Raw genomic sequence first — 22,423 nt, forward strand, 5'->3', positions numbered from 1 at the left:
CTTCTTTTTTCTGCTTCTCTTCCCTATTTTTTCTTAATAAAACCACTCTGAAATTTCCATGTGTGAAACACAGAAAATTCCATATCTAGAGCATGGATTTGCCTCCTCCAAGGACATTTTCCTTTCCCAACAAAGGTTTTTGTGGGAAAATAAATTTGTGGGTGAATAAAACTCAGGAAAACAGCCCAGGATGGGATCCAGAGGTGGAAAAATCTCTCAGTCCCATGCCCTGATCCTTTTCCTTGGAAAAATCCCTCACGTGGATTTTCCCACCCAGTTCCTTGTGCTGGAGTTGCCTGGGAGTTTTCTTTCCCAGAAACAGCTCCAAAACTCCCAACATTTGGAGAAAAAAATTCCCTTTCAGCCCTCAGGGGAGGAGGGAAACCAAAACCTCATTCCAGGAGGTGGAAACTCCGAGTTGAGGTGGGAAAGGAAGGAATTGCTGGAGAGGAGGATCCCAACTGGGCAGAATTCCCAAGGTTTGGAGGCAAAGGGAAGCTCCCACCATTCCCAGCTCAGATCCTGGCTCCTCATCCAGGAATTCCCACAGTTCTGGCTCCTTCTCTCCAGGCTGGGAGTGGGAACATCTCCCCAGCCTAAATCAGAGCCCATCCCGGCTCTCTGCTGGCTCCAGGGGTTTCTCCAGGGATTTTCCCCACTTTTAGCAGGATTTGCCCCATTCCCAGCGATAACTGCTCCCCTCCAGCTCAGCAAAGGCTTTTCCAAGGAAGTTCCAGAAAGGAATTTTGGATAATTTGGTCCTGGAGCCTCCAGGAGAATCCAAACCAGCCACAAATCCATGTGGCACCCTTTGGAGAGACCGGAGATCTTCCTTGGTTCACATGGAAAAATCCCTGGTCCCAAATCTCCATCCCCATCCCTGCTCCCAAATCTTCATCCTTGTTCTCAAATCTCCATCCGTGTTCCCAAATCTCCATCCTTGTTCCCAAATCTCCATCCTTGTTCCCAAATCTCCACCCTTCTTCCCAAATCTTCATCCCTATCCCTGCTCCCAAATCCCCATCCTTGCTCCCAAATCTCTATCCCCAACCCTGGTTCCAAATCTCCATCCCCATCCCCATTCTGATCTCCATCCTGATCCTCTTCTGCTCCCAAACCTTGGGGAATTCCAGGAGTTTCCTCTCTGGGTTTACTGGGACCAGTCTGGTGCTGGGAGCCCAAACTGGGAATTTTCCCCACCTGCTGTTTTGGGATGATCCCAGTTAATCCTGCTGGAGTTTTAGGGAATTGGAGCTTTTTCCCCTCATCCCACACCTCGTCCTTCCCATCCTCTCCCAAAGCTTCACCTGGGATCGTGCAAACAAATCCTGGAAGAAGTTTCCCAAAAAAATCTCCATTTTTCCAAGAGTTTCCCTGCATGAGTGGGAAGAGAAAATTCCCTGGAAATGGGAAAAACAGGGGAAAACCCTTCCAAATCCCCACTCTGGGAACAAAACCACATTCTTTGGGATAACCTCAACCCATGGCATCCTCAGAGCCGGAAAAACCTTTGGAATTAAAACATCCCTGTCCCCAAAACCCCGGGGACGAAGCCGTGCGTGATCCTCCAGAATCCCAGCACTGACGCCAGCCCCACTTTGGGGTGACTCTTCCCAGATTTTGGGATCCGACGTCTTTTTTGCCCCCCACACCCCCTCCCCAATTCCCGGTTTTTTCCCTGCGGATGGGGAGAGGCTCCGTGACGTCGCTGGCTCGCTCTGATCTCATCTTAATGAAATCATTCCCAAGCCAAGGCTCCGCGTCTGGAATCACGACTCCAACCCCGTGATCCCTGGCTTTTTTATAAATACACCAGGGAGGGGGGAAAAGGTTTCCAGAGAGAGGGAAAAAAATATCCCAGTCCCTGGGAAAAACAAGCAGGGAGGAGAAGTTTGGGAAAGGCTCCTGATGCCTCTTTCCTGGGAGTGATTCCACGGCAAATCCTTCCATCCCAAGCATCCAGGAGAAGCAGGTGAGTGCCTGGATTTCATTTATTCCCCCATCTGCAGAAACTTTAAATATTTCAGGGTTTTCCTTGGGAAATCAGATTCCAGGGGTTTTTTTTTTTTTAGGGACTGAGAGACTTTTCCACCTCCGGATCCCATCCTGGGCTGTTTTCCTGAGTTTTATTCCCCCACAAATTTGTTTTCCCACAAAATCTTTGTTGGGGAGGGAAAATGTCCTTGGAGGAGGGAAATCCACGCTCCAGGCATGGAATTTTCCAGGTGTTTTCTTTTTTCAGGGAAAAAAAATAGGCAAGGTAGGGAAAAGCAATCCAAGATATTTTGATATCAAGGGATTCATAATTCCCCTCGCCCTCCCTCCTAGGAAAAACAATTTTTTTTTTAATTATTATTATTCCAGCAATTTTGGGAGGCAGACTGGGATAGGCAGCATGGGAAGGATTGGGAAATCTTGGGAAAAGGAAAATTAGGGAGATAAATCCCTGCTGTCACTGCAGGGATGGGGAGGAGAGCGAGGCACAGCCACCCCCTCCCACCGAGCCCGCCTGGATTTTGGGAATCATCCCCGGGAAAAGCTTACGGGGGAAGAACCAGACAGAGTTTAAGGAGTCTCCAGATCCCATTCCCAGATTTATCCCGGACTTACTCGGGAAAATCGCGCTCCATCCCGTCCTCTGCCGCAGGGAGAGGCAGCGATCCCGGTTTTCCTGGCTGGAATGAGGCGCTTTTCTCCTTCCCAGCCGAGCTCCGGGAGCTTTATCAGGGTCGGCAGCATCCCGATAAAATTCCCGGCAAACGCTCCCGGCTGTCCCGGCAATTCCCGGCGGGAGGAGCGGCTCCGGCAGCGCGGATTTCATTCCCATTTCCTCAGATCCATCGCTGGTGCTTTTCCTCCTTTTCCTGCTTTTTTTTTTTCTTTCTTTTAGCAAGGAGGAATCCCCCAAATCCAGCTTTTTTTCCTGCTCCATAAAAACTTCCCGGAGCGGAAGGGCACAACCTCTCCCCATTCCCGGTAAAAATAAACCCAATCCCAAAAAAAAAAATCAGCTTTTCCTTGGTTTTTTCCTTGATTCCTGCTGCTTTTGCCAGGATATCCATCCCGGCGAGGAGCAGGAATGGGTGTGGATGGCTTCAGCCGCGTTTTCCCTTTGCTCAGCTGAGATTCCCGGAGTTTTGTTGAGTGGGAAAAGCTGGAAAAATCCCAGGAAAAGGCGCTGGATTCAGCCCGAGATGAGGGAGATGCTGCTCCGGGATTCCAGGGCTCTCCCAGGAGCTTTGCCAGCTCTGGAAGGGTTTTGGGGGATATTTCCATTCCCCATCCAGGATTTGGGGTGAGAAAATCCCCGATCCCTGAATTCCCATCCCATCCTGCAGGGTGGAGGGAGGTGAAACACAGCTGGGAAAAAAAAAAAAAAAAAAAAAAAAGGGAATTTTGGGGTGGGAGGAATCTTCATCCCGAGTTTTTTGAGATCCCAGCCTTGGATCACATGGAAAAATCCCCGTTCCCAAAATCTCCAGCCCCTTTTCCAAGAAAAATTAAATCCTGGGATACGTTCATGTTTAAATGGCCAAATGTGGGATTTGGGGCTGGAGGAAAGTTTGGGATTCAAAATGATCCCATGTGGGGGTTTTCCTCCCTTGATCCTGCAGGAAAAGCTTTCCTTGGATCAATCCATGGCTGCTCCTCTTCCTCTCCCATCCCGATCCAGGGGAAGGTGGAGGGGATGGATTTTGGGGTTTGGGGAAGGGGTGAGATGGGAGGCAAAGAAATGGAAATGGAGCAGATCCCTAAAATCCTGAGGGAGGATTGGCACGGCCAAATCTCCCCTGGGGAAGGAGGGAAAGGGAAGAGTTCAGGGAATGAACTTCCCAAATCTCTCCCCTTTTCCATGGAGAGCAAAGAGCAGAGGTAAAGGGATGAACCTCCCCAAAATTCCCACTCTGAGGAACTGCAAAAGGGCACATTTAAGGGGAAAGACCTTCCCAAAATTCCCTCTCCAAAGGATGGAAGAGGGAAGTATTGAAGGGATAAACCTTCCCAAAATTCCCACTCCATGGCATAGCAAAAGGCAGAATTTAGGGGATAAAACTTCCCAAATCTCTCCTTCCCTGGACACTAAAGGAGAGAATTAAGGGAATAAACCTGCCCAAAATTCCCACTCTGAAGAACAGCAAAGGGCAAATTTAAGGGGAAAGACCTTCCCAAAATTCCCTCTCCAAAGGATGGAAAAGGGAAGTATTGAGGGAATAAACCTTCCCAAAATTCTCCCTCCAAGGAATGGCAAAAGGCAGAATTCAGAGGATGAAACTTCCCAAATCTCTCCCTCAACAGACAATAAAGGGCAGAGTTCATGGGAATAAACCTGCCCAAAATTCCCACTCCAAGGAACAGCAAGAGACAGAATTTAGAGGATAAAACTTTCCAAAATTCCCCCTCTGAGGAACAGCAAAGGGCAAATTTAAGGGGAAAAGACCTTCCCAAAATTCCCTCTCCAAAGGATGGCAATAGGCAGAATTTAGAGGATAAAAATTCCCAAAGCTCCCACTCTACTGGCAATAAAGGGCAGAGTTAAGGGAATAAATCTGCCCAAAATTCCCTCTGCAAGGAATGGCAAAAGGCAGAATTCAGAGGATGAAACTTCCCAAATCTCTCCCTCCATGGACAAAAAAGGGCAGAATTAAAGGGAATAAACCTGCCCAAAATTCCCACTCCAAGGGATGGAAAAGGGCAGAGTTAAGGGGATAAAACTTCCCAAAATTCCCTTTCCAAAGGATAGAAAAGGGTAGAATTTAGGGGATAAAACTTTCCAAAATTCCTCTCCAAGGAATGGCAAAAGGCAGAATTTAGAGGATGAAACTTCCCAAATCTCTCCCTCCATGGACAATAAAGGGCAGAATTAAGGGAATAAACCTGCCCAAAATTCCCACTCTGAAGAACAGCAAAGGGCAAATTTAAGGGGAAAGACCTTCCCAAAATTCCCTCTCCAAAGGATGGAAAAGGGAAGTATTGAGGGAATAAACCTTCCCAAAATTCTCCCTCCAAGGAATGGCAAAAGGCAGAATTCAGAGGATGAAACTTCCCAAATCTCTCCCTCCCTGGACAAAAAAGGGCAGAATTAAAGGGAATAAACCTGCCCAAAATTCCCACTCCAAGGGATGGAAAAGGGCAGAGTTAAGGGGATAAAACTTCCCAAAATTCCCTTTCCAAAGGATAGAAAAGGGTAGAATTTAGGGGATAAAACTTCCCAAAGTTCCTCTCCAAGGAATGGCAAAAGGCAGAATTTAGAGGATGAAACTTCCCAAATCTCTCCCTCCCTGGACAATAAAGGGCAGAATTAAGGGAATAAATCTTCCCAAAATTCCCACTCCAAGGGATGGAAAAGGGCAGAATTAAGGGAATAAACCTGCCCAAAATTCCCCCTCCACGGACAGGGAAGGGCAATTTTAGGGATGGTGGCTCAGCAGGTGACAGATCCCAGACCGAGGATGGAGTTTGGATGGATCTGAGGAACATTCCCAGGGCTATTCCCAAGAGCTCCTGCTGCTCCGCAAGCCCCCATGGGATGAAATCAGCCGCTCCCAACCCCAAAATCCGGGATGGAATTCCAGCCCCGGCTGAGGTCCCCGCCATCCCTGGGGACTGTCCCCGGCCAGGAATTGCCGTGCGAGCCGCTGGCCGCAAGATGGGGCCAGAAGATTGGGAATGTCAGAGGATTCCAGGTTTTGGGAACGGCAGCAGGAGTCCAGGGTTTTGCATATGCCAGCAGGATTTCAGGGTTTTGGGAATTCTAGAAGGATTCCAGGGTTTTGGGAATGCCAGCAGGATTTCAGGGTTTTGGGAATAGCAGCAGGAGTCCGGGGTTTGGGGAATGCCAGCAGGAGTCCAGGGTTTTAGGAATGGCAGCAGGATTCCAGGTTTTTGGGAATGCCAGAGGATTCCAGGTTTTTGGGAATTCCAGCAGGTTTTCAGGGTTTTGGGAATTCCAGAGGATTCCAGGGTTTTGGGAATTCCAGCAGGTTTTCAGGGTTTTGGGAATTCCAGAGGATTCCAGTGTTTTGGGAATGCCAGCAGGATTCCAGGGTTTTGGGAATTCCAGAGGATTCCAGAGTTTTGGGAATTCCAGCAGGATTCTGGGGTTTTGGGAATAGCAGCAGGATTCCAGAGTTTTGGGAATTCCAGCAGGATTTCAGATTTTAGGGAATTCCAGAGGATTCCAGGGTTTTGGGAATTCCAGAGGATTCCAGGTTTTGGGAGTGGCAGCAGGATTCCAGATTTTTGGGAATTCCAGAGGATTCCAGGGTTTTGGGAATGGCAGCGAGATTCCAGGTTTTAGGAATGCCAGAGGATTCCAGGGGTTTGGGAATTCTAGAAGGATTCCAGGGTTTTGGGGATTCCAGAGGATTCCAGGGTTTTGGGGAATGCCAGCAGGATTCCAGGGTTTTGGGAATTACAGAGGATTCCAGGTTTTGGGAGTGGCAGCAAGATTCCAGATTTTTGGGAATTCCAGCAGGTTTTCAGGTTTTTGGGAATTCCAGCAGGTTTCCAGGGTTTAGGGAATTCTAGAAGGATTCCAGGGTTTTGGGAATGCCAGCAGGATTCCAGGGTTTGGGGAATAGCAGCAGGAGTCCAGGGTTTTAGGAAGGGCAGCAGGATTCCAGGGTTTTTGGGAATGCCAGCAGGATTCCAGGGTTTTGGGAATTCCAGAGGATTCCAGGTTTTGGGAGTGGCAGCAAGATTCCAGATTTTTGGGAATTCCAGCAGGATTCCAGGCACTTGGAGAGCCCGCAGGGCTGGCTGGGAACATTTTTCCATCCTGGGAATGGGCAAAAAGCCCCACGGGAGATCCTTGGGGGCTTTTTGGAGAGGTCAGGCGGGGATAAAGGGAGACGGGGAGGGTTTGTGGAGAGTTATCCAGGAGACTTATCCAGGGATTTACAGCCCCCAAAAACGACCCCAAAAAGACCCCAAAAATGGCCATATTTCAAGCAGGAGGATCCTGGGGATGGAGCAATCCCGGAGCACCCGAAGGCAGGGCTGGAGAGGGGACACGGGGCCATCACACGGGATCGTCATTCCCGCGTCCTCTTGGGACTGAGGGAGGTGGGATGGGCTTGAGGAACATCTCTGGTGACTGCAGGGCAGCAGGGGACAGGGAATGCCGCCTTTGCGGCACCCAGGGATACTCCAGGGAGGTGGAGAGGGATCCATGGGATTCCTGAGGTCCAAACAGGGCCTGCAGCAGCCACGTGGGTGCCATGAAGGCCAAGTCCTCCTCTCCATGGAAGCTCCATGAAGGAAAGGCCAAGTCCTCCTCTCCATGGAAGCTCCATGAAGGAAAGGCCAAGACCTCCTCCTCGTGGAAGCTCTGTGGATCTTCCATGGAATCAAAGGCCAAATCCTCTTGTCCATGGAAGCTCCTTGGAAGTTCCATGAAAGAAAGGCCAAATCCTCTCATCCATGGAATCTCCATGCAAGTTCCATGAAGGAAAGGCCAAGTAGTCCTCATCCATGGAAGTTCCATGCAAACTCCACAAAGGAAAGGCCAAACCCTCACCTCCATGCAAGCTCTGTGGAAACTCCTTGGAAACTTCATTAAGGAAAGGCCAAGTCCTCCTCTCCATGGAAACTCCATGGAAGCTCCATGAAGGACAGGCCAAGTCCTCCTCTCCATGGAAGCTCTGTGGAAGTTCCATGGAAGAAAAGGCCAAATCCGCTCATCCATGGAAGTTCCATGAAGGAAAGGCCAAACCCTCACCTCCATGCAAGCTCTATGGAAATTCCATGGAAACTCCATGAAGGAGAGGTCAAGTCCCCCTCTCCATGGAAGCTCCATGGAAGCAAAGGCCAAATCCTCCCCTCCATGGAAATTCCATGGAAGCTCCAAGGAAGAGAAGCTCCTTGGACATCCCACCTCTCACCAGCACCCCAAAACCAAGGGCTGGGGCTTGCATCCCAGGAAGCTCCTTCCCACCTGTCCACACCTTCGGACCTGGGAGGTGACTCCAAGAGCGCAGGAAGGGGAGTTTAGGGATCGGGAAGGGATGAGGAGATCTGGATCTCCCCACGTCCCACGGGAAGCTCACGTCCCTCTCTGCCCTCCCCTGGGTGTCTCCACGGCCAGGCCACCGCCATGTCCCACGCCAGGCTGCTGCTGCTCCTCATCCTGCTGGGAGCTGCCGGCACCGGCCGGGCCCTCAGCCTCTCCAACGCCGCCTCCATCTTCAGCTGCCTCAACGCCGCCCTGTCGGAGGCGCACAAGATCCTTCCCGAGGAGAACGCCGTCCTGGACAAGCGCGGCTCCGAGTCGCCGTCCCTGGAGGAGGCGTCCGAGGAGGACGCGGCGGAGGAAGAGCTGGGGAAAAGGACATTCCCGGGGGATGGCCACTACAAATACGTGTCCCAGGCGCAGGTGAAGGGCAAGACCTACCAGAACCAGGCCAAGAGCGACCGGCGCACCAAGGTGACGCTGTCGCTCGACGTCCCCACCAACATCATGAACATCCTCTTCAACATCGCCAAGGCCAAGAACTTGCGGGCCAAGGCGGCGGCCAACGCGCACCTCATGGCCCAGATCGGGCGGAGGAAGTGACTGGGCCGCCGCCGCAGGGGACTGATGGCCGGCTGTGACATCGGCGCTGCCACCATCGAGCGACCTCACGTCCGTGTTCCTCCTCCTCCCCTTCTCTCCTCCCCGCTGTCCTCCGTCATTCCTTCCGGACATTTCCACGCGCAGGGAAGAGGTTCCTGTCCCCAGCCGGGCGCAGGGGACGCGTCACCCGGGAAGGTTCCTGATTAAAGCTGTGATCTCTGGAGTTTCCAATGCTCTGTTGTCCCATCTCCTGCCCCGGCTGCTCCCTTGGGTCTGTAGGGATTCCGAAACCTCCCCCAGCTCAGCCTCGTGGCCCTGTCCCCACCACAGCCCTCCCAAATCCCGCCACAGCAACCAATCCACAGGGATGGGAAAAGTACAGGAACAACCTCAGGAGAGATTTCCCACTTCCTCCTCCTGGGATTTCCTTGAGTTTGTCACCAGCACCTTCAGCATCAACCTCCCCACCCACACAGCCCCGTTGCCCTCTGATGGGCCCTGGCCATTGTCACCCACACAGCCCAGGTGTCCCCTGATGGGCCCTGGCCATTGTCACCCACACAGCCCAGGTGTCCCCTGATGGGTCCAGTCAGGGCCACCCACACAGCCCCATTGTCCCCTGATGGGCCCTTGGCAGAGCCACCAATATGGCCCCGGTGTCCCCAGATGGGCCCTGGCCATTGTCACCCACACAGCCCAATGTCCCCAAATGGGTCCGGCCAGGGCCACCCCACAGCCTCAGCTGGGTTTGGATCCCAGGACCTGCAGGTGGCTCTGTGGCTGCTCCAAACCCACCCTGGGTCCCACCACAAATCCCCCCCTGTCCCTTCCCACTTTTCCTCTGCTCAGTTTTCCAGCTGGTCCAGCTCTTCACCCACAGACCATCCGTGCTCACCCCGCTCCTCCCTGGCCCCCCACGCTCCCACCCGTCACCTTGGAATATTCATCCCTTCCGCTAAACCTTCCTCTCCACCTCCCAGCCCCGCTGAAATTCCACCTCTTCCCTCATCCCTGCACGCAGCAGGTTTGGGAGGTGGAGAGAAATTTGGGAAAGAAATTTGGGAGATAAATTTGGCCCTTCTTTCCTGGGAGGTGCTCACCAAGAGGATGAAATGAGACCCCGCCAGCCCCACCCAGGGGACATGGGGACATTCCAGGTGGGACACCACGGGACAGCCAGAGGGCTGGAGATGTCCTGGTGGGTGGGAAACGTCCTGGAGAGCCACCAGAGGGACAACGACCTCCTGCCTCAGCTCCAGGGGTGCACAGGGTGGGTCTTTTCCTATTGAAATCCGCTGGAATCTTGGATTATATGGATTTTTATAGCCCAGCAAATTCCTGGTGTTCTCATCCAGCAGGACGCGGGCATTGTCCCCATTTTCCATGCAGGGAAACTGAGGCACGGGAAGAACAAGGTCACACCTGCTCCGTGTCCAGTTGGACACTCATCCCTTTGTGGGCTGTCCAGGTGTCCCCAGGTGTCCCAGGCTCAGCCATCAGGATGTTCAGAGCATCCTTGGAAGGAGGGATTTGCTCAGAGCCCAGGGAGAAATCCCTGCTTTGAGCAGAAAGTTGGGAGAGGTTTCCCGCTGGGATTCCCAGGAAAGCACCAATCCAGGCTGGGAACAGCTTTTCCCCCCACCAGCCCTGCTTGGGATCCTTTCCCAGCTCCTGGCTGGACAAGGAGAACATCCCAGCCCTGTGGGAGAGACTGGAAATCCAAACATCGCCTGCCTGGAGCTCCCATGGGATCTTCCCTCTCGAAGGAAGGAAATTCCCAGGGAAGTGGGAAGGGATGAGCTGAGGGATCTGCTGGTTCCAGGCAGAGCTGAGGCAGGGACAGCTCTTATCAGCTGATAAGGAGTGGTGGGGAAGGCAGGGATCCGCCCTTCCCAGCTGCATCCTGGGGGAGAGTCCCACCCACAAATGGATTGTCCTTCCCAAATGGATTGTCCTCAAATGGATCCTTTCCAAATTAATCTTTCTCAAATGAACCCTTCCCAAATGGATTGTCCTCAAATGGATCCTTCCAAAATTCACCCTTCCCAAATTAACCTTTCCAAATGGATCCTTCCCAAATGAACCCTTCCCAAATGGATTGTCCTCAAATGGATCCTTCCAAAATTCACCCTTCCCAAATTAACCTGGCACCTGGATAAACCCTTCCCAAATGGATTGTCCTCAAATGGATCCTTTCCAAATTAATCTTTCTCAAATGAACCCTTCCCAAATGGATCATTCTCAAATGGATCCTTCCTAAATTAACCTTTCCAAATGGATCCTTCCCAAATGAACCCTTCCCAAATGGATTGTTCTCAAATGGATCCTTCCCAAATTCACCCTTCCCAAATTAACCTTTCCAAACGGATCCTTCCCAAACAAACCCTTCCCAAATTAACCTTTCCCAAATGGAAGAGCAAACGAGAGGTGCTGCAAGAGTTCCGACATTCCCAAGGACAGCAGGATCCTGAATTCCATCCTGGGATCGAGGAGGATCCAGCCCCACCTGCTGAGGGACAGATTCCAAAAATACATTCCCAGTATTTTGGGGATACACCCACATTCAGATCCATGGGGGTTTTGGCTGGGAAAACCAAGGCAATTCCCAGCAGCAATCAGGACACGGAATGGGATGGATTTGTAGGGAATTTTGTCAGGAGCTCTGGAGCAGGGGCTGCAGACCCACCTGGAGCCATCCCTGGTGGAATGAATCCCCTTCCCGGGATGCCTGCCCTGCTCCTGGAATGTCCTGTCCCACAGCTGGGATGTTCCTGGGATTCCTGCCTGCTCCAGGCTGGCCCAGGTGGGGCTGGGATCACTTATCCTGGGATTTGGGGCATTCCCACCAGCCAGGAGCTCCTCATGGATTCCCCTCAGCACATGGACAGGAGATGGAAAATCCAGAGCTTTTCCCAAATCCCAGCCCCAGCTCCATGGGCTGCTGGGTGGGATCTGCTCCGTGTCATTCCCATGTGCTTTTCCTTTGCTTCTTCAGCCATCCCCTTCCTGACCAGTTTTTAAGGATTTTTTTTTTCCGGGAACAGCCTCATTTCCTGCTTTCCTCAGATGATCCCAACCCTCCACTGAACCCAAGCAAGGTTTGGGACAGACCAGGAATGTCCAAGGGGACCAAACCATGATTCCCATGGAGCTGTTCCCACATCCCAAATCTGGATCAAGTTTTAAAATGTCCGTTTTCTGGGACACCTCACGTCCATGAATTCCCTGATTTTGTCTGTTTTGCATGGAAAATAAAACCACTGTCCACCTGCAATGGGATTGGTCTCACTGGTGACTTCAGTCCTGGCTTTGTCCCCTCTCCCACAGCTTTTCCAGGTTTTCCAGGACATCCCTAATTCCCCATTTCTGATGGGAATTTTCATCCCTATTTCAAGGCAGGGACACTGAGGGGTGGAGGAGTCCCCTCCCCACCGGTGTGCCAGGTGCCTCATTCCCTCTGGAAGTGAGATCCAGCTCAATGGGGAAGGCTTTGGCTTTTCCTTATCCATGGTTTGGGCTCAGGAGGGAAGAGGAGTCAAAATTCAGGATTATTTGGGATCAAGGAGCTGGAGCTGCCCTGGAGCTGGGACAGTCCAAATTTTCATGGATCCAATCCTGGAAGAACCATCCCAGTTCCATGATCCCAGCCCAGGAGCCCCATCCCCAGGAATTCCAGCATTTGGGAAATGAGGGTGGAAAGCAGAAATCCCATTCCCAGCCCTGAAGGTTGCAAGGGAAGTTTGGAAAATGAGCTTTATCCTGTAAATAAATTAACTTAAATAATTGATTTTCCCCCAGAAAAAAACAATGAAAACAATTTTCCTGAATTCACAGGAAATGCTGATGGACGTTATAGGGAAACCAGCACAGAGTGAGGATTTAAAAGCCAAGAAAACCCCAAATTCCATGGATTTACAGGTGCAAATCCTCCAAAGCACCTCCATTTCCCACCTTGACATTCCCAGAACTCTTGAAGCCTTTCCCAGCAGGAGGGGACACGTTTTTGTGTCCAACAATTCCAAGAGAGCAGCATTCCAGCAGCTCCTGCCTGATCCAGGGGGTTTGGGATCTTCTGGACCTCTTCAGGTGTGGTGCTCCCACCTCCAGCCAGGTGAATTCCACAAAGGACAAGGGCAGATTTGGAGGAGAATATTCCATCAGTGCCATGATCCTGGCTGGATCCTCCATCCATGATACCCACAGCTCCCAGGGGAGGCAGGCAGGTCTGGAATTGTCCCTTCCCTAAGCTCCTGGAGCGCTGCTCTGTCCTCTTCTCTGCTGAAAATTCATCACTTTTAATTAATTAAAGAGGCTTTTCCCAGCTCCTAAAGCTGCTAGGGCTCGGAGGCTGGAAGGAGGCATGGAAAAACCTCATTCCTTCTCCAGGGAATGCTCCAAGGAAAAGGGCAGCCAGAGGTGAGGCAGCTCCTGGGATTTCCCCCCTCGGTGACCTCCCAGCCCCAGGAGCTCCAGTGAGGACAAAATGGGATTTAAATCCAGCTCCCTTCCCCCAGAGCAGTTCAACATTCCCAAGCCAGCCCTTCAATTCCAGCTTTTTTTTTTTCCTTGGATTCCTTTTTTCCTGCCCAAGCTGCTTTTCTTGGATCACTCACAGCACGGGGAGTCCCCAGAGGAGGAGGAACAACCCTGCTGCAATCCAGGGAAAGGCAGAGGTGAGGCTCAATCCCCTTTTCCAGCTCATCTGCAGCTTCCAGGGATTCTTACATCACGTCTGGAAGCAGCCAGGAGAGGGAAGGAATTTTTTCAGGGAGACAAGGAGCTTGGACACGGTTTTATAGGAGGCTGACAGAGCCAAAGTGCTGGAATTCCCATCTCAACTCCAATTAAATTTCCAGCCCTGGCAGCAGGACAGGGATTGCTTTAGCAGGAATGAGAGGTTTAAGGATTCCCTTGGGAATCTTTGGCAAAAATATGGAAAAAAGTGGATTTCGTCTAAAAGAGAAAGCGTGACAAAGCTCCTTGGCAAAGCTCAGCCTGCAGCTTTTACTGGATGGGTAAAGCTCAGGGAAAAAGCAAAATAAAACCTAAATTTGAGCAATCTGAAAGTAAAAATAAACAAAAATGAGTCATGTGGAGGTTGGGAGTGGGAAAGGATAAAGGAATAAGGGAGATCTTCCCATGGAATCCCGAGGTCCTTTAATCAAACTGAGCCCCTTCATCAACAATTAAAAGGTTTTAACCTTTAAATTAAAAAATGAAATTAAAATAAAGCACTTAATTAATGGCCTAACTAAAACAATTTAACAAAAGGTTCTGTAGAATTTATTATCAGCACAAAGTAATTCACTCAATGGCTTAATGATGAATAAAGTGGAATTAAAGATGGTGGCTGGGCTGGAAGATGGATGGGAACATTCCCACAGGCTGGAATTTTGTAGGAGCAGCTTTGCTACTCCCAGAAGAGAAAATAAAGTCACTCTATGAGGATTCACACCTTGTGGAGAGAATTGGAGGTTCCAGCTCCCCAAAAACTGTGGGGTTCTCCCCAAAATCCCTCTCCTCTCCTTTCCAAGGTGACTCTGCCCATGGGACACAGCTCCCCTCCCTTTGCTTGTCCCCATTCCTGGCTGGACCCAGAATCTTCTCAGGGAACAATCTGGGATGAGGACTTTGGGGTGACAACCTTTGGGGTGGCTCAAGGGACCTGGACCTTCCTAGGGGCCACCTCCAACCGAGTCCTTTTAGGGCCACCAAAGACTTTTGGGATCCTTCCACCTCCTGTCCCAAATATCGGACACAGCTCCCCTCTCCTCTCCCCATTCCTGGCTGGATTTCCCTGGTTTGGGAATATTTCCCAAATCCTCAGCACTCCCCCATCCACCAGGATTTGCCCAGGTAACACCTGAGCTTCACCAAAGCTGGTGAGGAGGTCAAAAAGTGCTCCAAGCCACTCAGAAGTGATTCCCTGATCCCAGACGTGGAATTCCCAGAGCAGCCAGCTCCAGACAGAAATTCCCACAGGATATAGGACACTTCCCCACAACACTAATTAGGGTTGCTGACTCTCACAGCACACCCTAATCAGCATTTGCTCTTCTCCTCAGGCCACCTGCGAGCAGGAGCCTGCCCACAAAACACCCCTGGGGGAATCCAAGGAATTCCGAGCCAAAAAAACCCTCTTTATTCATATACAAAAAGCCATTTGCATAGAAGTTTACAGGTGCATTTCTAATTCCAAAGTGCCTTTACAAGAAAAAGCCAGAGCAAGAGATTGCCATTCCAGCCAAAGCAGGCAGCTTGCAGCATTCCCTGGATTAGGAACCGGGATCTCCTGGCTAGGCGGGATGTCAGGCCTAAGTTAGGCCTGACTCAGCGTCACTCATCAATAAACAGCAGTGGGATAAAGCTCAAGACACCCAGGCTAGAGAGGAGCTCTGCAAGCCCAAACTATGCAAGCAGGGGAGGTTTAATACATCAAACATGGCCGGTCCTTCGGCGCCTCCGGGCCCTCAGGAACTCGGGACACAAGTCCGGATTCCAGCTGAGGTCAAGACCAGGCCGCAGTCTGTCAATACTCATCCTCATCACCCTCATCCTCCTCCCCGTCCGCCGAGTCCCTTCCGACCTCCTCATAATCCTTCTCCAGGGCCGCCAGGTCCTCCCTGGCCTCGGAGAACTCGCCCTCCTCCATGCCCTCCCCCACGTACCAGTGCACGAACGCCCTCTTGGCGTACATCAGGTCAAACTTGTGGTCCAGGCGGGCCCAGGCCTCGGCGATGGCCGTGGTGTTGCTCAGCATGCACACGGCGCGCTGCACCTTGGCCAGGTCGCCCCCGGGCACCACCGTGGGCGGTTGGTAGTTGATGCCCACCTTGAAGCCCGTGGGGCACCAGTCCACGAACTGGATGGAGCGGCGCGTCTTGATGGCGGCGATGGCGGCGTTGACGTCCTTGGGGACGACGTCGCCGCGGTAGAGCAGGCAGCAGGCCATGTACTTGCCGCGGCGAGGGTCACACTTGACCATCTGGTTGGAGAACTCGAAGCAGGCGTTGGTGATCTCCGGCACGGAGAGCTGCTCGTGGTAGGCCTTCTCCGCCGAGACGATGGGCGCGTAGGTGGTGAGCGGGAAGTGGATGCGCGGGTAGGGCACCAGGTTGGTCTGGAACTCGATGAGGTCCACGTTGAGGGCGCCGTTGAAGCGCAGCGAGGCGGTGACGGAGGACACGATCTGGCCGATCAGCCTGTTGAGGTTGGTGTAGGTGGGGCGCTCGATGTCCAGGTTGCGGTGGCAGATGTCGTAGATGGCCTCGTTGTCCACCATGAAGGCGCAGTCGGAGTGCTCCAGGGTGGTGTGGGTGGTGAGGATGGAGTTGTAGGGCTCCACCACGGCCGTGGACACCTGCGGGGCCGGGTACACCGAGAATTCCAGCTTGGATTTCTTGCTGTACTCCACGGAGAGCCGCTCCATGAGGAGCGAGGTGAAGCCGGAGCCGGTGCCTCCTCCGAAGCTGTGGAAGACCAGGAAGCCTTGGAGCCCACTGCACTGGTCAGCCTGCAGCAGAACACTGGATATTTATCCCAAGGACCCGAAAACTATCCCAAGAATATTGGATATTTATCCCTGTCAGGACTGGAATAACTATCCCAAGAATACTAGGATAATTATCCCAAGAAAATGGATAATCTTCCCTGTAAGGACCAGAATAATTATCCCAAGAAAACAGATATTTTTCCCTGCAAGGCTCAGAATAATTATCCCAATAGATATTTTTCCCTGTAAGGACTGGGATAATTATCCCAAGAAAATGGATATTTATCCCTTTAACTACAGGAGTGACTAGCCCAGGAATACTGGATATTTATATCCCAAGGATTAGAAAGCTATCCCAATAATATTAGGTATTTATCCTTGTAAGGATGGGGATAGCTATTCCAAAAAAAAAGGCTATTTATCCATTTAAGGACTGGGATAACTATCCCCCCAAAAAATGGATATTTATCCATTTAAGGACTGGGATAACCATCCCAAGTAATACAGCACAAATTCTGCTTAGAGCACTCCCCAAGCATCTTAAGCTCGGTTTTAACATGACAATTCTCTGCTTTTAGGACAAACACACAAATCCAGGGGCTTTCCCGAGCCCCAAACCAAATCCCAACAGCAGCAACAACCCTTGGACCTCACCTAAATATATTTTTTTAATTCAAGACTTTTTCATTTCAAGACTTCTATATCCCCCCAAAAAATGGATATTTATCCATTTAAGGACTGGGATAACCATCCCAAGTAATACAGCACAAATTCTGCTTAGAGCACTCCCCAAGCATCTTAAGCTCGGTTTTAACATGACAATTCTCTGCTTTTAGGACAAACACACAAATCCAGGGGCTTTCCCGAGCCCCAAACCAAATCCCAACAGCAGCAACAACCCTTGGACCTCACCTAAATATATTTTTTTAATTCAAGACTTTTTCATTTCAAGACTTCTACCCCAAACTCCAAAACGTTGTCCAGAAGGGCGTTATTTTAACCCAAAGGCGGCGTTTCCCCTCACCATTTTCCGGATCCTGCTGAGCACGGTGTCGATGATCTCCTTGCCGATGGTGTAGTGGCCGCGGGCGTAGTTGTTGGCAGCGTCCTCCTTGCCACTGATGAGCTGCTCCGGGTGGAAGAGCCCGTGGTAGGTCCCAGTCCTGATCTCATCTGCACCAGGAGGAGAAATCAGGGACAGCAGAACACAAAGAAAGGTCTTGGGAGAAGCTGACGGAGCAAAATCCATGGGAAGTCCAGCAGGAGGTCATGGCATGGTTAGGGAAGGGTTGTGGGAGTAATGGAAGGGGGAGGAATAAACTCACATGTATAAAGTCCTACCAGAACTCCATCTTCACCCTACACCTAGCCTGAAATCCTAAATTAATCTGGTTTAATGAGCTAGGGCACCACAATTCCAGCGTTTTTGTGGGATCAGTTACCACAGGCAGCTTTGGGGAGAAGTCTGGAAGCTCCACCTGCATCCCCTGCTCTCCAGCACGGAAGGGACACAGACAAAGCCCCTCCAGTGTTGACATTTCCACTTGAGCCAGCTCCAGAGAGTTTTTAAATCCACTTCATCCCAACACTGGACACATTCCATAATCTCCTGGCTCACTCATTAAGTTCTGCATTTGATACCTTAATGAGGTGTCTAAAAGTTAAGCAGAACCCAAACAAAAGTCTGCAACCCTTTAATTAGGACTAATGAGTCACAGCCCAGATGGAAAGCTAGGAGGAGAAGCCTGGAAGGCAGGAGCAGGTGGTTGGATTTGGAGTCATTTCCTAAATAAATAATTATTATTTTCTAGGAAGACACCTCAAATTGAGGTGCCACGCAAACAAACACCCAGAGATCCCTGAGGGAGCTGGAAGGGGAAGTGGGAATCTTTTGGAATCCACCAGGTTGGAAAAGATCTTCAAACAGGACAGCCAGGTCCCACAATCCCGTGGCTCGTGTGGCACCCCAGTTTGTGGGAGGCATCAGAACCAGATGTGCCACATCTGGCCATGGGATGGTGGAATTCCAGCCAGGACCACCAAGGCTGGCAAATCCCAGTCACTTCCCACCTGCTGAAGGTCCCAAAAGGAGGGAACAAAGACAACTCAGTGACAGCCATGGGTTTGTCCCTCCTGTCCCCTTTGGAAGTGTAAATTCTGTCTGCTTCCAATGGCTGGGGACATTTAACCGGAGCAGAGCAGTGGGAACATCAGGATCCCACGGAAAAAAGGGTTGGGAATTACGGATAAAGATGGATTGGGGCAAAATCCCAGTTTTACCAATGACAGTGGGCTCCAGGTCTATGAACACTGCCCGGGGCACGTGTTTGCCAGACGCCGTCTCACAGAAGAAGGTCTCGAAGGAGGAATCCACTTGCTCGGAGTTGGGATCCATGGATTTCACCTGCTTGGAGCCGGGAATGGTCCCATCAGCCTGGATGCCGTGCTCCAGGCAGTAGAGCTCCCAGCAGGCATTGCCCATCTGCACTCCGGCCTGCCCGATGTGGATGGAAATGCACTCCCTCTGGAAAAGGGAAACGGGGAATCTCACACATCCTGTGGATTGGGAGTTCCAGCCCCCACAGCTCTCCTCAGAGCCATGCTGGGATGATGAGGGAAACAGGCGGCATCCGTCCACCACGGCAGCTGGAGCCAGGATCAAACTGAGATCTGCTGGACACAGCATTCCTGGGAAAAGCTGTTCCAGCCCAGGGAAGGAGGAAGGAAGGTGCTGCTGGCTCCATGCTGGGGCAGGAAGCAGCTGAGCAGCACCAGCTCCTCGGAGCCGCTGCCGATCCCTCACATCCTGATGGGACACCAGCAGCTCCAGGCTCTTGACCCTGATAAAAAGAGCTCAGGGAGAAGCCAAGCTTGGAAAAGCTGAGCCAAGCTGGAGTCACAGGGATTGCCCCAGGGCAGAGCAAGGCCGGGCTGGCTCCCGGGAGCGGCTCCGAGTCCGGATTTATCCAGGTCATCCCCAGCAGGCTGTGACTCCAGGGAAGCTCCGCAGGGAGCGGCGTCTCCTGGAGGCTCCCTGGGCACTTCCCTGGGTAATTGGCACCTGCTGCTGCCACCACGCCAAGATCAAAGCCATGGCACAGCCTCCTGGCCCAGATCCCGAGCCGAGAATCCCAATTATTGCCGTGCCATCCCTGCTTTCCAAGGGATCACTGGGAAAAGGAGCTGATCCCATTATTTGTGGCATCATCCATGGGCTCAGGTCTCACCTCATCTCACCAAGCTGGGGTCCCCACGGGTAAACCCAGCTCTGAGGGGGGGGTGGGAACAGCAGATCCCAAATCTCCTGGGCACAACCACCCAAAGTGCCCAGGAGTCTCCAGAAGATTCCAGCTGGACATCCCGGGGCACCAACCACTTGTGGCAGGGAGATGATCCAATGAAACTTCTCCATCTCGTTCCCCAAGCACGGATGTGCCAAGATTTTCCCATCCCTCAAGGAACTCCAGAGGCCACCAGAGCCAAGGCAGAACAAGGCAGGACTGGATCATTCCCGGGACACGGGGACAGCGACCCAGAGCTGCCCAAACACCCCCAAATCCCAGCGTGGGACAAGATCCCCGGTTCTGCTGGATGTGGGGGCTGCTGGGATCAGGGATTGTTGGGATCAGGGGCTGTCAGGATCGGAGGGTTGGTGGGATTGGAGGCTGCTGGGATCAGGGATTGTTGGGAAATGGAACTGCTGGGATCCAGGATTGTTGGAATCAGGGATTGTCAGGATAAGGAGCTGCCGGGAACAAGGATTGTGGTGATCCCATTCCTGCTGGGATCCAGGATTGTCAGGAAAAGGAGCTGCTGGGATCCCATTCCTGCTGTGATCAGGAGCTACTGGGATCCCTTTCATGCTGGGATCAGGGATGAACCCATTCCTGCCAGGATCAGGGACTGGGGCAATCCCATTCCTACTGGGACTGGAGTGATCCCATCCTGCTGGGATCAGGGATTGGGGTGATCCCATTCCTGCCAGAATTAGGAGGGGCTGGGATCCCATTTCTGCTGGGATCAGGGTGATCCCAATTCCTGCTGGGATCAAGGTGAACCCATTCCTGCCGGGATCAGGAGGGGCTGGGATCCCATTCCTGCTGGGACCAGAGCGATCCCATTCCTGCCAGGATCAGAGATTGTGGTGATCCCATTCCTGCCGGGATCAGGAGGGGCTGGGATCCCATTTCTGCTGGGATCAGGGTTAACCCATTCCTGCTGGGATCAGGGATTGTGGTGATCCCATTCCTGCCAGGATCAGAGACCGGGGTGAACCCATTCCTGCCGGGATCAGGGAGATCCCATTCCTGCCGGAATCAGGAGGGGCTGGGATCCCATTTCTGCTGGGATCAGGGTTAACCCATTCCTGCTGGGATCAGGGCCCAGGGTGATCCCATTCCAGCTGGGATCAGGGCCCAGGGTGATCCCATTCCAGCCGGGATCAGTGACCAGGGTGATCCCATTCCTGCCGGGATCAGGAGGGGCTGGGATCAGGGTGATCCTATTCCAGCTGGGATCAGGGACCAGGGTGATCCCATTCCTGCCGGGATCAGGGAGATCCCATTCCTGCCGGGATCAGGGAGATCCCATTCCTGCTGGGATCAGGAGGGGCTGGGATCAGGGACCGGGGTGATCCCATTCCAGCCGGGATCAGGGACCGGGGTGATCCCATTCCAGCCGGGATCAGGGACCAGGGAGATCCCATTCCAGCCGGGATCAGGGACCAGGGTGATCCCATTCCAGCCGGGATCAGGGACCAGGGAGATCCCATTCCAGCCGGGATCAGGGAGCAGCTGCCATCTGCACTATGTGGGAAATGCTCTGCCCCGGCCCAGCCCTGCCAGCAGCATGGTTGGGATAGTTCCCCATCCCAGCTCTCCGTGCTCAGCTTCCCAGCGCTTCCCTGGGACAGCTGCTGCGCTCCCAAATTCCCGTTCCCAGCACCTGCTGCACTGGGAGCACTGGAATTTGCAGCCAGAGCTCAGGGAATGAGAACAAAGGAAAGAAAAAAATGAAATTAAAAAAAAAAAAAACTGGGAGCTGCTGGAAGGAAAAAAGTGCAGCGGTTTATTGGAGGTTTTCCCCTCCTCTTAAATATTCCAGAGGGGTTTTTTTTGGTTTTGGGATCTTCCCAACATTTGCATCCAGCTGAAGTGCCTTTCACAGACTCTGGCTATAGGCAGCCTATTGTTGTCCAGCTGATTTTCCCATTGGGAACACCATGTAAATATTTAACACTTTTATAGCCAGGCCAGACCAGAAATCCGCAGACTAAAGGAAAAGTTCAAAGCCAGATCCCTGGGAGCCACTTTGAAGTTTTCTCCCATTTGCAACCAGATTTTTTTCCAACAAGTTGCTCCTTTGCATCCATAAAAAAAAAAAAGTGCCAGTTGGGATCCTCTTTCCCAAAAAGTTTCAGCTGGAGCAGACAGAAATAATCAGGATTGCAGATTTTATTTCTTTTTTTTTTAGCTCAATCCACTTCAGTTTCCCAGCTGCAAACGTTTTGGAGCAGGGATTCCATGAAAAAAAAACCAACATGGAAAAGGGGGATTTTTATCCATTTAATATAATCCCAAGGGTTTAGAGCAGACAAAGGCAACATGGCAGCTCATTCCTAAAGAAAAAAAAATACCCTAAAGGTTGTGCTTGTTGCAGCACATTGGGAGTGTTAAAATTTTAGGAAAACGAGGCAGCAGGATGAAAAATTTTGATTTTAATCCATAACTTAGTTGAGGAAAAACATGCTGCTCCTACACACGCATTAAAAAAAAATAATAATAATTATAAAAAAAAAATTAAAATCCCAACTTTTTGAAAACTTTCTGAGTTTCCAGACCCCACCTCAGGAGCTGCAAGGGAAAAGCACCAAGGGGCCACTCCAACAATTCCAAGCACATCCCTCATTTTTCCCTTATAAGGAGCAAACCCTGAATCAATAACCCAGAAGCAATTCCAGCAAAGCTGCTGGAAATGAAAACCCCCGGGAGAAACGAGAAGGAAAAGAGGGAATTTCGAGCTCGGAACCCTTGGGGGGAGGAAAAGTGGGAAAAAAATTGGAAATTTAATGCTCTTACCATGGTGAGGCTGGGTAAGATCTGAGCAAAGCAGCTGCTGCCTCTGCCTCTCCCTGCAACTTTATAGCCCAGGAAATCCTGACTCCACCTGAATTTAAAGAAGTTTCTCCAAGCTTAAAGGAGCAGAGCTCCTTTTCCTCCCATCCCAAAAAAAAAAATCAGGATCAAATCCTGCCTAGCTTGCAAGATTTCTCTGATTAAAGGCAGTGTCGTGGGAGTTTTTTGCTTTTTTTTTTTTAAAGGGTTTTATTTGAAGGGGAATAAAAGTTGATTTTTAAAGCCTGGGGTTGGTTAAAAAAA

At 51.5% G+C, this 22,423-nt stretch overlaps 2 protein-coding genes across 2 annotated transcripts; one reads left to right on the forward strand and one right to left on the reverse strand.

Moving 5' to 3' along the window:
- The first annotated feature begins 1,945 nt into the window (after positions 1 to 1,945).
- UCN3 (urocortin 3) lies at positions 1,946 to 8,759 on the forward strand. Its single transcript, XM_041471368.1, has 2 exons — positions 1,946 to 1,972; positions 8,087 to 8,759. The coding sequence occupies exon 2, from the start codon at positions 8,096 to 8,098 to the stop codon at positions 8,552 to 8,554; it is 459 nt and encodes a 152-aa protein (XP_041327302.1). The 5' UTR covers positions 1,946 to 1,972; positions 8,087 to 8,095; the 3' UTR covers positions 8,555 to 8,759.
- Positions 8,760 to 14,676: 5,917 nt separating this feature from the next.
- On the reverse strand, positions 14,677 to 22,149 carry LOC121355708 (tubulin alpha-3 chain). The gene is made up of 4 exons (XM_041471363.1): positions 22,124 to 22,149; positions 18,327 to 18,570; positions 17,071 to 17,219; positions 14,677 to 16,067 (listed from the first exon to the last, which is right to left on the reverse strand). The coding sequence occupies exons 1-4, from the start codon at positions 22,124 to 22,126 to the stop codon at positions 15,084 to 15,086; spliced, it is 1,380 nt and encodes a 459-aa protein (XP_041327297.1). The 5' UTR covers positions 22,127 to 22,149; the 3' UTR covers positions 14,677 to 15,083.
- Positions 22,150 to 22,423: the final 274 nt, after the last annotated feature.

Source organism: Pyrgilauda ruficollis, unplaced genomic scaffold, assembly GCF_017590135.1.
Source record: "Pyrgilauda ruficollis isolate IOZ18807 unplaced genomic scaffold, ASM1759013v1 scaffold266, whole genome shotgun sequence".
Taxonomy (NCBI): domain Eukaryota; kingdom Metazoa; phylum Chordata; class Aves; order Passeriformes; family Passeridae; genus Pyrgilauda; species Pyrgilauda ruficollis.